The following is a 14,833-nucleotide window of genomic DNA, read 5'->3' on the forward strand; positions in this document are numbered from 1 at the left end:
CAAAAAGCTTAGGCAGGTCCTGTGGCTTAGCTCACGCACAGGACCTCTTTTCTTTTTTGCGCCACGAAGGACCCGACAATGACTACACTTTAGCGGCAAATTTGTGCGCATTGTCGCCGTATTATTTGCTATTATTTATGCCTTTTCCACTATTTACTTCCTTTCTTAGCGCCCGCCACGCCATTTGCAGGGGGGAGGTATGCAAAAGTGGCCACTCCTAGGCCAGGCCGCAAAAAAACCCACATACACAGAGGAAAATACACTGGGAAAACCACATGCCATGGCAATCCTGGCTGGCTGGTTGACTGACACTTATGGCGTGCTAGGCATTTGCGCTCGGAGAGGCTCGCGTGGATTTTAAACATTTTCACACAACATTCTCATATTTAGACGTCGCCCATCAGCCGGCAGCTGAGTGGAAATTCCCTTTTGCCAACCCGGCGATAATGTAAGCCCCTTTAAGCCCGAAATAAAGGACGCGAAAAGCGGACGCGAATGCGACCGCACCAACAACATGCAACGGCACACGCGACCCCAAACGAAAATCTGTGAAATGTAATTGTTACCATGAAAGCAGGGCCAACCAACTCCCAACTGCCAACTCCCCGCCCATTGTGTTAAAAAAAAACCCTCCTTTTTGAGGGCATTTTAAGTAAGTTTCGCAGTTTGATAATCGTCGGGCCTCAACCGCCAACGCTGATATACAAATTGGCTTTCGCAATGACTTTATACATTTTACGAGCTGCGGTCCTTTTTGGGGAAACGTCCTTTGCCGCTTTTCCGTTTCGCATGTGAGTTGCCCTCTGATGCGATTATAAAGGAAAACTGATGCAGATAAAATTAATTGAATTCAAAAAGCCAAGCCATTGGTCTTTCTCCGTTCGCTTTCTTGCAGAGTGCCTGCACTTGGCTGCCGAATTTGCGCATTACTCTTCTGGGTCATGTCATGAGGAAAGTAAATAGTTACATGGCCACGACTGGCTTAATCGCGAATTAAAATCAAGTTGTTCCACTCGCATTGAGGCTTATGCACTGTACCTATCTTTATTGGCAAATTGACAAAGTTAGAAAAGTAAAATAGTTGTATTGGTAGAACATTAAAGTAGTAAATAATCTTCTGTTGAATTGAATAGAAAAGGCAGTAAAATGAAGTACAATTCGGGTATGATTTCAGAAGAAATCTAATAAACCAAATATTCCGGGAACATTTTAAACATTTGATAGGGAAACCCTTTCAATTTGATCGATTTTTTATAAAGCTTTGAGTTCCGCGTAATTTTTAACAATATGGCAGCTTTATCTTATCGTCTGTTCATCCAACCTTTCATAAAATTGGGCGTACCTGCAAAAAGATTACTTTGTAAAGTATTTTACTTTATCTTAAGAGCTTACTGTAAAGGGACTAATTTTGTTTCAAAACATCATAACAACAATTACCACATTGGAATCCTTTGAAGTAGTGGTGATTTTATTGGGTTTTTTTATAAAGCTCTGAATTTCCATATATAAATAATTTCGGTAACTTTATCTTATCGTTTGCTCACTAAACTTGTCATAAAACTTGACGCACCTTGAAATAGATTAGTTTCAAAATAATATGCTTTAGATGCTTATCTTTAGAGAGAACCTTAGAGGGTTTTCCTCACGTTATTGGCTATGACTAACTCTGCTTCAGGTAATTTACAAGGTCTTACTCATCGCTATGGTCATCATAATATTCCAATATTTGTACTAACAATCACGTTTATCGATTAGCAAGTTATACAAAGACAGATTAGATAGGTGGTATCTTTATAAGCATAGTCTCGATAAGATTTGCACTGCCAATGGTGGATTTAGTTGCCTATAAGAGTTGGCTCCATACGCTCGTTGTTCGAATTAAGCGCAAATATTTGAAAAATGCCACCACCACACGGAGGACCCGGAGGACATGGAGGACACGGGCACGGAGGACCTGGGGGTCATCATGGTGGACCACCGCATCATGGAGGACATCATGGTCATGGACCACCGCATCATCATGGCCCGCCACACCATCATCACCATGGACCTCGACGACCCTGCTGCCTGTGCTGCACAATTTCATAGGAATTTAACAAGGAATTTACCAAAGAAAGTAGTTTTAAGGATTCCCAAGGAATAAATACATATGCCTTCAGCAAATTCGTCTGTATCTGTGTGTGTGTGTTTCAGGATAATAGGCCGCCTAATTAGTGTAATACAGTGCCTCGAGTGCTAAGCAATTAATGGCTGGCTAATCATTATGTGTCACCTCAAAACGCTTTAAAACCTCAAAAGCCGCTGCCACACGGCGTCTGCTTTCCAATACAATTGTACCAATAGTATCTGTGTGCTTTGTTGCGTGACGAGAATGTATATGTGTGTGGGAGTGGGTGGATAAATGGAGGAGGAGGAGGGGGGGTGGAGATCCTGCAGCCACACACACGCACATCGCATTTAAGGTCGGACTGGTCGGCGCTCTAATTTATAGCAGCCAAGTGGATGCCGAAGACCAGAAGACATACAAGTGCCATAAATTCTGGCAAAGGAACACATTATTTATACTGTCAACCGGTCCATATTTCGGATGGGAAATACTCCAGCCTAACCATAAATAAGTGCATTGCCTCGGCTCGGCAGCGAAATAAGTCTTCATTAGCGGTTAAAAGGCTGACTGGTTGACCCACAATGGACTTCTCAATGCTGGTAAATCGCTCCTTCACTCATCACTCTCCAATCCCCTTATTCGTATTCGCAATCGCATTGAGCTGTCGCCCAGCCGCAGAAATGGGCGCCGCATTAAAGCCGGAAATGCCCAAACAACAACAAGGAAAATGCTTAAAGTTCAAATTAAGCACAACAGCTGGCGAAAAATTGAATTGAAAGCAGGAGGAGAGTGGCAACAAAAGCAACAAAGAGTCGCTGCTCCCGGTCACCCAGCCCCGAAAAACCCCCCAAACCAAAATAACGAACCCAAAACTCAACTCAACCCAAGGCATTTTCCCAAGAAGGTAGGGGAAAACAGTCAAGGGAAAACCTGAAAGGAAAAACCGAAGCGCGCTTTCAGGCGATGGAGGCGCGATGTTAGCCCAAACTTCGGGCCATCAGCTGGCCAAGTAAGAGTCTACAAAAAAGAGAAATTATAAGGACGAAAGTTAAAAGTACCAATAAATTGAGTTTTCCCGAGCACACTGCCGCCACTTTTCCCTATGGTGCTCATTTGATGTACTAGGACGCGCATGCGTCGCTATGTTGAGTGAAAAATCGGAAAACCCAAAGAGCGAATTCTGAGGTTTAGTTAGTGCTTCGAACAAGGCTCAAGGGTTTGGTTGTCAATACAGGAACATTTTGATTGTTCTGCCCCACCGATGGCCATAAAATTTAAGGTTTTGCGAAATTGTACTATTTGAATTGCCTTTCATGGCCAAAACAGTTTGGTTAAGTGCTGATAAGGCATTGCGATTATTAAATCAGTATAACAAAGGTTCCTTAAAACTGATTGTCAGTCAGTGTTGTTAAAATTAGATAGCTTAAAAGTTTTCCCACCAGAACTATATCTTAATGTTGGGAATTTTAAGAATAACAATCTAAAATGATAAATGAAACCATGCCCCTTGTGAAACATTTAAACCAAGACCCTTTAAATTAAAATATAATTTTTACAGCATGTTATATTATATTCATGCTCTTCCTAGCGTTAAAAGATTGCAAGATATCTATGAAAGGTTAAGGAATCAAAATACATTACTTTTTCACTTTTATTGCACTTTCCCACACACTTAAATCTCAATATGTATTAGTTGCATTTCAAATCAATCTTAAAAGTTATTTAAAAGTCTCTTATTTCGCAACACCTGAGTTGTTTTTGATGGAGACACAGCGATAATTCCTTTTGTTGGCTCTTGTATACAATTTCCTGGTTTTATTTATTCAGCATTCTTGATTGTTTTTTGCCTTTCCTGCTTCATTTCCTGTGCTTCACATTCACAATGATGGAAAAGTGGCTGCCACTAAAGCTCCGACATTATCCCAAAGTGTGTAATTACGTATGCTGCTAGACGGCCGCCACGCCCCCTTTCGCATAGTTTCTGTCTAGTTGCAGTGCATAAATTATGCTAGGCCAAAGTGCAAGCAAAGTTATGTAGACGGACTACGTTTGTTGGAAAGATTAACGCCTTCGTTTTGTTTTTTATGCGGCACTCACATCGGATGCCCATGCCCCCATACTCGCACACATCCACTGTGCCACAAACAAACTGCAGCGGAAGCTGCACCTCATCGTCGAGCTTTTCCCTCACTTTTCCACCGACTCTGTCACTTTTGGGCGAATGTTTCATGGTGGCCACTTCAGTGCCAACTACAGCGACAATAATACCACCAAAGCAGCACCGAACAGCAGCACTGACAAAAAATAAGTAACCCATCTAGAAGAAAATCAAAAAATGTATAAAATAATTTAAATTTTCTCGAATTGGTAGTGTTACAAAAATATCAACTTTATAAAGCATAACTTTTGCATATTATTTCAAAAGGATTGCATTTTATATTTTATATTTAAATGAATTTTGGAAGTTTACAAAATATAGTTGAGACAATCCACATCATCATATCAATAATATTTCTTGATTCAAACATAAGGTTTAATACATTTTTAACACTTACTAAAAATGATTTTCTTGAGAAACTGGTTTCGTTCAGTGCTATAATCTCAGAATAAGGTGCGAAAGCGAGTCGGGTGTGTGTGTCTGTTAATGATAATGATGACAGTCTGTCGCTGGCTGCACTGCTGCACTTGCTCCTTATGCTGACGCTGTAGGACACTCGACGCGCTAGTTAAAGTTTTAATTTGGCATATTATAGTGGCTGAAGTGGCACAGCAGGCGCTCGTTAAATATGCCCACAGAACACATGGAATTAGAGCCACAAAAACACTGTAAAAAAGGAACCACCGACTTATGGCATTGAACTTAGCCAAAGGAAATGGGTATGAGTGTGTGTATCGACATGCCCGAGTGGCTCAAAATGAATAGTTGAAGTGGCGCTAAGGCTGGGAAATGCAACTGGCTGCAGATGGCGTTTTATGGGGATAATTCTGACTAACTAATTGCGGAATCATAGAATTCAAGATTAATGAAGGTCATTAAAAAGCAGTATTATTTCACTTTTAATTTCTGGTGCTACAAGATTAAGCGGGGAACTAAATAAATAAATATATCTAATATATCTACTCTCTTTGGAAACTGTTTATTTAACCATTGAGTTAATTAAAACTTGTTTATACTTTTTTTTCATGTGCCCCTATACTTTTACTGTTAAGTTCTCTCTCATATCATTGTTTGTGTTTGTTAATCTTGCACAGACTTTTGGTACCTAATTAGATAATAAATAAATAAGAAGTTATGCCAAATATTAAACTGATTTTGAACTTTATACACAAAAACTGATAAGATAATATGGGAATCACAACTCTATTAAGTATTAGGTAGACGCATTCAGCGTGTTTTATTTGTCGTGACAACTCAACTAACTTAAATTGGGATTCCCTTTCAAAACAGCGTACTCATTCAAGTAGTTAATGTAAATTTAATTGCATTGCTGGCAATAAAGTTAGAAAACACGCATCAGAGCGATGCAAACTTCCCCAATTAGTCTAGACTGAGATTTTTGGCCAGAATTAAACTCAAAGTCCAGTGTGGATGTTAATGTTTTTGAGGCTTCCGAACATTTCAATTCGGCCAGTCACATGCTTTAAGCCATTTAGCAAATTATTCGAAACGTGCCTCAACCCTTGAATATAAAACGAGCAAAAGAGGAGGCGGAAATGTAGACGAGAACAGACAGCCATCGAAGGCGAATGGAAATTTTTTGGCAAAACATTTTCAATTCAATCAAACGCCCCTGCACACACACACACACACAGTCCACACATGCTGGCATTTAAATAAAAATAAACAAGGCAAAGAAATACTTTGAAACACTTTTAAGCATCATTACATTAGCAAATTTCACCAATGCCAGGGGATAGGGTGATTTCGATTGAGACGATGGATCCCCAGGACTGCCATAAAAGGACTTGGCGTGTGTGCGGGGGCGTGGCAGAGGCAGAGGCGGAGGCAATAACAAAGCACACATTGCACACCAGCGCGAAGTTCGCTCACTTCCGTTTCCTTTCCTTTTCGGCATTTTCTAATTTCCATTCGCTTCTGTGCTGAGGAGTCGTGGGAAATGTAATTATGGCCATAGGAACCCGCAGAAAACCCTCTGACGTGAGCTGTTGGCCAGCGTTTGGCGTAATTGTCGTTATAATAAATAACTTCAACTGTCCGACACTTGACACTTGACATCAACTGCAACGGAAGCGGCAACAGGAGCGGCAAAAAGAAAATTCCCAGCCCGGCTTTTCCCGTCCCGTTCATGGGTGCATGCAAAGTGCCAGAAAAACATTTACCATTGCCGCATATTTCAAATGCGGACACATGTAAAAATGCTGAAGCGCTGATAAGGACATTAACATTTGGCCAAACACATAGACACGCGGAAAATGGGGCTGGGGGATGGGAGCTGGGGGTTGGGGAAAGCTTCCTTCCGCATATGCGAAACATCAAAAAAAGCGGAAAAACCTTCACCTCGTCGCTTTTGACACGCAAATTTATAACGGCAACGGTGGCAACAAAAACTTGCTGTGGCCAAAACACACAATCCCTAAACCTCCTGCCCTCAAACAAAATGGAGAAGCACAAATTTTGAACGCATACAAATGCAATTTAAATTTACTTATTTAGAACCCCTGGGAATTTCAAATTATTTGCCTTTTCACGCAAATTTAGCGACCATTTTTCTCACAGAAATAAAACTCAGGCAGGTGGGCCTTCGTCGGCCGGGAGTTTTCATAGTTGGGGGGGTTTTCAAAACCCCCGAATCCCCCATTCAACAACTGACATGTGTACACGGGCTGATTCTTGGGCGCAACTTTTTCCAACTCTGTGTTTTTTTTTTTTTTCTATGGGGGCGATTAGAAAATGCTCTACCCCGCCGAAGAAAGTAACCCAAAAGTCTCTGACAAATGCTCTTTGGCCAGCATGTTGTTGCTTCTGTGGTGATTAATGACGGCGAAAGCTGAGCAGGAGCAGGATCTGCGCTGTGGGGATGCCGTGGCAGCTTAATTTAAAATGAAAATTGTACTTAATTTCTAGCTGAAGGGGCGGACTTCGACGGGGGTTTGTAGACTGATTATGCTCTTCATGGTTTTGCTTTGTGCCCTATTGGGAAAGCCATTCCAATGTCAGTTATTGTTCATTAGAAATAAGCTTTAACAAATATTAGATTTTGGCTTGTTTAATGGTTCCGGAAAGTTGTTGCAAAACTTTGTACATGAATTTTGAGCACTTCATTTGGCGTGCATAACTCCGCACTTATTTTTTTTAAATGTTGCCAGCCTTATTTATATATGTTATTTTTAATACAAAATTTGTTAAGAAATAATTTAATAATCTAAAAAAAATCAAACATTTCCTATTCAACATTTAAGATTACCTAAAAAAAAACTTATTTATTTTGAATAATTTAATTTATATTTTGAAAAATAAATTTTAGAGATATAAAAACGGATATCGTACAAAATACTGTTTAAATTCTGCTATGCAGTGAGGAATTAAACATGATCCTAATGAATTTCACAAATAAAGAAAAATATCTTTAGCAATGCTTGGTTTTAAAACAACCAAACCACAGCAAAAATATTTTTCTTTATACCTCGTGCAAATTTAATCATTGCATGTCGAAAAGATGTGATTCCCACCTGTAAACATTTGTAGAATGCTTTTATCATTCGCTCTCCTTCAAAATCATTATTATGATAAAGTTTTCAGATTAAATTTCCTGTTTTTTCCTTGGTCGCATCACTTCTTGCATGTGTAACGCCAGAGTTAAACACCCAAGTCGACTGTCCCCACCACAAGCAAATTGAATTAAGATTACCACACAAGGATTTCAAAGCATTTGCAGAGAAGTCAAACAAGCTTTAGTTTATTATTATTATTGCGTCAGAGCGAAAAGTTTCAGTCACTCGGCTGCGGTCAGGGGGTGTGGGGGGCTGCTTGTGGGTTGGAAATTTTTCAATCGCAATCTTATGGTTTATTTCTTTTGCTCCAAAGCTACTTTATTTTGACAGCAGACAAACAAATGTCAGAATTGAAATTAAAAGGAAGGCGGCGACAGGCAGCAGCAGCAGTCAGTGGAAAACTTGTGAAAAACACGCCCAACTCAAAGCAGTAGACGAAGGTTTTTCCAAAAAGGGGGCTGGGTGTGGCCACCACAGTACGCACAATCCCAATCAGAAACTCCGGATCCGGACCCGGTCCTTGGCTCCGACTCCGACTCCGGCTCCATTTCGATTCCATCACCACCCACACGCAGTGCTTGGCTGACTTTCCTGCATTCCCTTGTTTTCTTTTTGTACACTTCACACAGCGTGAAATTTTCTAAATGTCATTTTGCTGTCATCTCGTGGATAATAAGATTACAACTACGCTGAAATAATAGGATTCAAATGAAAAAACTTTGCCGTCGTCGTCTGTCTCCTTGCGCTTCTCAACTTTCAATACGCGCCACACCTCGCCGCCCCCAGATATATATATTTATATATATATACGTATATCTGAATCAGAATCTCCTGGCTCTTGGCTTTAGCATTGGCTTTGGCTTGGGATCTGCCACCTGGAATGAGATGGGACGTAGTGGAAAGTTTTTGATAGAGTGCCGCGATAATGAGTGAGCAGCCACAACCCCAACTCCCAAACTCCAAGTCCGTCTGCGATTGTAACTCGAGCGACCTCCGATCTCGAGACCACTTGAGGCGTCCCTGTCTGTACCACGTCTGCGTTCTATTTGTATAATTGATTCGATTCCCCCGGCCGGAGAAGGCGGTTTAATGAACCATGCTTTCATTGCGACCATAACTTCAGATTGTCTACCTGGCCGCAGGCCACAAATAGACGAAAGCACTCGCCAAGATGGCAAAAAAAAAAAGAAGTAGCCCCAGCTAGACCAAAGGGAATCACAGAATTACAAAACAAAACACAAAACCAAAACAAAAATCAAAACCCATCAGCTGGGCTTAGATGGATCACTGCCCGGGGCCATAAAGAGAAACCGGCTTCTATTGACCGCGAATGCGGCTATAAAAGCAGCGATCACATCCCAGACCGGTATCAGAACTTCCCCAAACGTTCTAGCAAGTCATAGTTATTCTCAATATGAACTCCTACTTTGTGATTGCTTTGAGTGCTGTCTTTGTGGCTCTGGCTGTTGCCTCGGTAAGTTTGCATCTGAGCTAAGGAAGTTAAAAGGAATTGTAAATTCCTTTCCTCTAAAAATAAGTTGGAGTCTAACCCTATCTTCGAAAAAATAAAATATCAATTGGTTTTTAAGAAGTTTTTGCATACCCCTATAATATACCCATATACCCTTATAACACTTAACTTAAAGATCTTTGATTCGATCATCATAAAGTAAAAAACATGTCTTACTGCAAGCGAATATTGTTTTTTGACGTTTTATTTTATTGGCTTTTCGGTAACTTTGAATTAAAGTTAAGGAAATAAAAAAAGTTCTGAATTCCAATCACATATTTTTCCTCTAATAATAAAACAGATACCCTAATCCTTAACTTCAAAAAAATCAAATATTAATTGGTTATTTTATTTTAACAAACGTTTGAGATTGTATTAACATAATATAACATAATATTTTTATTTTAGCCCATTGAACTGAACGAGGACCAAAAGGCTTTGGCCAAGCAGCATGGTGAGCAGTGCGCTGCCGAACTGAATTTGACCGAAGAAGAGAAGGCCAAGGTCAAGGCCAAGGACTTCAAGAACCCCACCGAGAACATCAAGTGCTTCGCAAACTGCTTCTTCGAGAAGGTCGGAACCCTGAAGGACGGTGAGCTGCAGGAGTCCGTTGTCCTGGAGAAATTGGGTGCCTTCATTGGCGAGGAGAAGACCAAGGCCGCTCTGGAAAAGTGCAGATCCGTCAAGGGGGAGAACAAGTGCGAAACCGCCGTGAAGCTGCACGAATGCTTCGAGAGCTTCAAGCCCGCCGCTGAGGTTAAGGCCTAAGGACGAACAGGAGTTGAAGTTTGGCAAATTGTGATTCATTTAAGAGAAAAATAATTTAAACATTTGTATGCTACATTCGAATATATGCTTTGTCAAATTAACCCATCATTGTTGTTTTACTACTCTATTTTGATTCGCCGTGAAAGAAAAAACTAAAAAGAATATTATGAAATTGATATAAGAGCTAAAAAGAAAATTATAAAATGGATTTACTGTTTCAAATGTGAAACATTTTTTCGGGTCTTGGAATGTTCAAAATTATTATATCTTAAAGGACAATTAAAATTTTATCTTCATGTCTTCAACAGTACTTAGAAGTGTTCTAGCAAACACTGTAACTAACATATATACAGTATAATATTTATATATATAATGTTAAAAAATATTTCGTTTGTAAACTAAATTTACTCAAAATTCAATTAGCGAGAGGACCCAAAAACTTGTAATTTTTCAAATCAAATTTTTAGGTGTCAAAAACAGATTTTTGTTTTGAGCTTATGAGTGGTTTATTGCCTTTGAAAAATAAGTTCAGTGTGCATCAGAAGGGGAAGCCAAAATTTGCCGCTGGTTAATGGCGGATTTCGGGCCCTGATTTGCGTAAGCCGCTTATAATCCATATTCATGAGTGTGCCAGGTCATTCGGCGTTTTCAATTTGCATAATTAAATGAGACCCCCCAAAAGGACGATTAACCGTTGTATGCTTCGAACACTTAAAATTACTTTATTGTTTAGGCATTAATTCCCTTGACCACACATTTTTCGTAGTTGTAGACAAAGTCACAGATATTGGTCGATTTGGTAGCTCCACAGCTAGTGAGAAGGGCCTTCAGTTTGTCGATGGGCAGGCTGCTAAATCGGATCTGGGCGAACTTGAAGATCTTGTCGGCATTGGGCTTTCCATCGTCTCCAAGGAGTCCGAGTTTTTTGTAGACACAACTATGATAGCACTTTACCGACTCCGAGGGATTTGCCACCTCCTTGTCTGTGGTTAGCAAATTGGCATCACCGGCAGCAATGTTGAGCTCCTTGATGCAAGTCTGTTGCATTTGCTTGTAGGCTGCCACTTCAGCAGCAGTCTGACCCTGTTTAAAATTAAAAAAATTAATAAAAAGGATAATCTGTCTTAAAAACACACACTAACCGCTGCCAATTCGCACAAAGTGAAAATGAGGAATACTACCACCAAACAGTTAAATTTCATCTTTACAAAGCTATCAACACCGTCTAACTGAATTCAGCTCAAACAAGTGCTGCTTAAATACTTTTAAAATGTGTAGACTCTTGCCTAACAATTAAGTTATTAATATTATTAAAATTCAATTATTCATAGTTTGAAATTTTTGAGTTGTTAGACCAATTGGCTGTTTTTAAATTTCGTACGCTAGCTGCGTTAAATCATCCCCTTCTCAACTGATCATTCGGGTCAGTGAGCTTTAACTTTGCCTTTATTTACTTTATTTTGTTATTTATTTTGCCCGGTTTGGTCTTTGTTTTCAGATTTTATTAATTTTATGTCAGAGCAATTCAACTAGCATATTACTTTTTTATTTGTTTAATTTAATTTAAAATAATATATATATATATATATATATTTATTTATTTATTTTAGGTTATTGCTTCTTTTCATGTCTTTGTGTTTATGTTACAAATTATTAAATGTATCTGAACAAATGTAATCAATATTTTATATTCCATTTTAATATACATTTTTACATAAACAAGGTTTTTTTACTGAGCCTAAAACTATACCTTACAAATTTTAAATTTCCGTTAAAACAGTTTGAGCCCAATGATTGGCTTTATGTTTTATTAACCGTTTTTTAAGTTAAGAGATTTAAAAGCTAATATACTAACATTTTTATAATAAATTATTTGATATACTTCAAGTGTTTTAAACAATATTTTGTCTATTAAAATGCTTTAACACGTTAAAACTTATATTGTTCAAGACACAAATTTTGTTTATAGTTTAAGAGTCTCAAAAACAACACCAACTTATAGTTTGAATATTTTTTTACACACACATTCGTTTAATTACTGTTTTTTTTGTAAAGCAGACACCAATAAGAAATGGTTTACAAGTATATATAGTTAGCTACTCCGCTTTGGTGGTGGTCACCGCTTCGCCGGAGTGCTGGACGCCGTCGATGAAGTCGGTGCCATCCGGACCAAGTCCCTCGCTCTCCGCCTCCGTCTTCTCGAGGATCTCCCGGATACGCTGCTCCGCCTCCAGGGTCTTCAGGTGGTTGTAGCACAAGTGCAACTTGTAGGCCGCCTCGCACCGAGTTTTGCCCTGCAAATCACTACACTCCTTGATCTCGGCCTTCTCGTGCTGGATGATCGTCTGCACCTGGCTCTTGAAGGCCTCCTCCAGCAGGACATTGTATCTGTCCAGATCCAGGGTCTCGTACAGGCAGCTAACGAAACACTGCAGTGGCTCATTGTGCTTCAAATCGAGAAACGGCATCTGCGAGTTGCCATTAAAGTCCAGATCGCCCAGGTTATTGACATCGCCGATGGATTGCACTGGCGACGGAGCCACATCGTTCTCGCTGTTGTAGTCACTGTTCAGCAGGCTCATATGGAAGAGCTTCAGCTGCGACATCGAGATCTCGGTCTTTCGCATACAGGACCTCAGCATATCCTGGCTGAGCTTGGTCTCTGTCCCATTTGGTGGATCTGGGACCAGGGTTCGGGTCATCGACATGTTCAGCGAGACAGTCATTGAACGGGTCTATAAATCAAAAGAACATCAAACAACCGAATCCAAAATAAATTTAAAACTAATTTTTAAGGAATATTAGCACATCTTAAAATATTCAAAATATAAAATTAGACTTTAAAATTTTGAAATAAATTGAAAGAAAAATATTTAACAATCTTAAATACTTCGTAGACTATAGAAAATTAAGTCTACTTTGTATCTAAATTCAAAAAATTGTTAGGACTCAAATCTTGGCAGCTATTTTTATTGAATTTCGAGTATAACCATGTTGTTGAATGAGTGAAATAATTGAAAAAGCTGGACAAAACATTACCCATGCCACTGGCAAAAGATCACTGAGAATCAGGCAAAGCCATGGCAGCAAATTGGCTTGAATGTGCATCTAAAGAACACTTAAGAAATGTGTATTGTCAAATTTAAAATACTTCTGGACTATAAAGCCTGTTGCGGCTTAACAGACCGCTTTTATAGAAATAACTTTACAGATCATATCTCCTTTTTAATTCCTATTTAATTGTTCTTCAAATCGATCAACAAATCATTTTTATGCCTGACTGGATGCTTTCATTCCAGATACAGAGCAAATAATTCGCCATGCATCAATGCATTGCCAAAAGCATTTGGAGGTGAGAACCCAAATTAGCATTGGCCAAAAACATTCATTTGTCATATACGTATGTTATATACGTTTAATGGACTCTATAATTACGCCAAAAAAAAAATGGCTGGGAAAAAACAACTCAAGCTCAATTTGGTCGATGAATCTACAAAACATTTAAGTGCCGTTCCATAAATCTGTATTAAAAAGCGGTCAGGCAATGGTCTGACTAAGGTTTATTCTATATTGTTTGCAAATTTAATTATAATAATCATTGTAATTATTGACTAAATTGCTTTTATAAAAAGCTTTTCAAAAAACTAAAAAAATGTCTAAATTCTAAATAGATTCTAGAAAATAAATTTTATAAAATAGAGCTGAAAAACAAAGTAAGTAATATTATTTTGTGTAGCAAGACCGACCAATCGACCATCATCTCTGTAAAAGAGTTTATATCTCTATTCCCTGTCAGTTCTATTTACCTATAACCAATTTAATCACATTAGTTTCAACCACACCAACTGGTTTACTTTAACTCCAACTTTCAGTAGCCCTCTCTAATTGACGGACTTAATAAGAGTCTTGCTCTGATAATCAAGAACGAGACCGCAAAATCCCCGACCACATCACATATTGGTCTTTAAGATCAAAGGAACTCCACGTGGACGGACGGACAAAAAGCGAGAGACATCGAACCATGAAACAAGACAGTGGCAGTCACCCCGCAGCGTAGTTTTTATAAAATTAAATTACATTAATGTGAGAACCGCAGGCAGATACCCCATCAGACCATCCAAGTCAAAGCATCGGGAATCAACCCCTGCCCAGGCCATATTCTTACTCCTTGGCCGCCATTGAAAGCCAACTAACAGGAGCGAGACAAGTCAAACAAGGCGGCCAAGACAAAGGCAATGGATGTCGAGCATCAATGTGCTTCTATGTCTCGGTCCATCGCACGCGTGTTGTTTTCTTTGACAAGCCGCCATGGCTGTCTACTTAAATGCATTAGCCCAAGTGGGGGTGGAATCCGGCGATTGGGCTGCCCTTTTAATAGACATTAGTAAACGCATCAGTGATTGCTGGCAAGGCTCGTGGGCAGACAACTGCAACTGAAACGGATGCTAAATGGAAGTGACATGACAGCCCCAGCAGACCAGACCAGACCAGACCAGACTGTCCCCAGGAAGTGACGAAATGAATTATGGACGCCAAGTCCACCCGGGCTACGCTTCAAAGTCCCCAAAGTCAAAGCAATTGTCCCTTATGTCCCACCTGGCCCAGGTTTAACTCGTAAATGCAATTGCGACACGTGCTCAATGAATGTTTAATGATTTGTTAATTGGATTTGGGCTTTTAAAAACCCGGCTCCTTGTGTCCAACTCATTTGCTCA

The 14,833-nt window shown here is 39.5% G+C and overlaps 3 protein-coding genes across 3 annotated transcripts; 1 reads left to right on the forward strand and 2 right to left on the reverse strand.

The window, feature by feature from the left end:
• The first annotated feature begins 8,689 nt into the window (after positions 1-8,689).
• Positions 8,690-10,219, forward strand: LOC128255114 (general odorant-binding protein 56a). The gene is made up of 2 exons (XM_052984626.1): positions 8,690-9,314; positions 9,759-10,219. The coding sequence occupies exons 1-2, from the start codon at positions 9,255-9,257 to the stop codon at positions 10,116-10,118; spliced, it is 420 nt and encodes a 139-aa protein (XP_052840586.1). The 5' UTR covers positions 8,690-9,254; the 3' UTR covers positions 10,119-10,219.
• A 609-nt stretch (positions 10,220-10,828) lies between these two features.
• Positions 10,829-11,330, reverse strand: LOC128255115 (general odorant-binding protein 56a). Its single transcript, XM_052984627.1, has 2 exons — positions 11,261-11,330; positions 10,829-11,201 (listed from the first exon to the last, which is right to left on the reverse strand). The coding sequence occupies exons 1-2, from the start codon at positions 11,318-11,320 to the stop codon at positions 10,848-10,850; spliced, it is 414 nt and encodes a 137-aa protein (XP_052840587.1). The 5' UTR covers positions 11,321-11,330; the 3' UTR covers positions 10,829-10,847.
• Positions 11,331-12,120: 790 nt separating this feature from the next.
• On the reverse strand, positions 12,121-13,337 carry LOC128255112 (uncharacterized). The gene is made up of 2 exons (XM_052984622.1): positions 13,158-13,337; positions 12,121-12,853 (listed from the first exon to the last, which is right to left on the reverse strand). The coding sequence occupies exons 1-2, from the start codon at positions 13,224-13,226 to the stop codon at positions 12,215-12,217; spliced, it is 708 nt and encodes a 235-aa protein (XP_052840582.1). The 5' UTR covers positions 13,227-13,337; the 3' UTR covers positions 12,121-12,214.
• Positions 13,338-14,833: the final 1,496 nt, after the last annotated feature.

Source organism: Drosophila gunungcola, assembly GCF_025200985.1.
Source record: "Drosophila gunungcola strain Sukarami chromosome 2R unlocalized genomic scaffold, Dgunungcola_SK_2 000006F, whole genome shotgun sequence".
NCBI lineage: Eukaryota > Metazoa > Arthropoda > Insecta > Diptera > Drosophilidae > Drosophila > Drosophila gunungcola.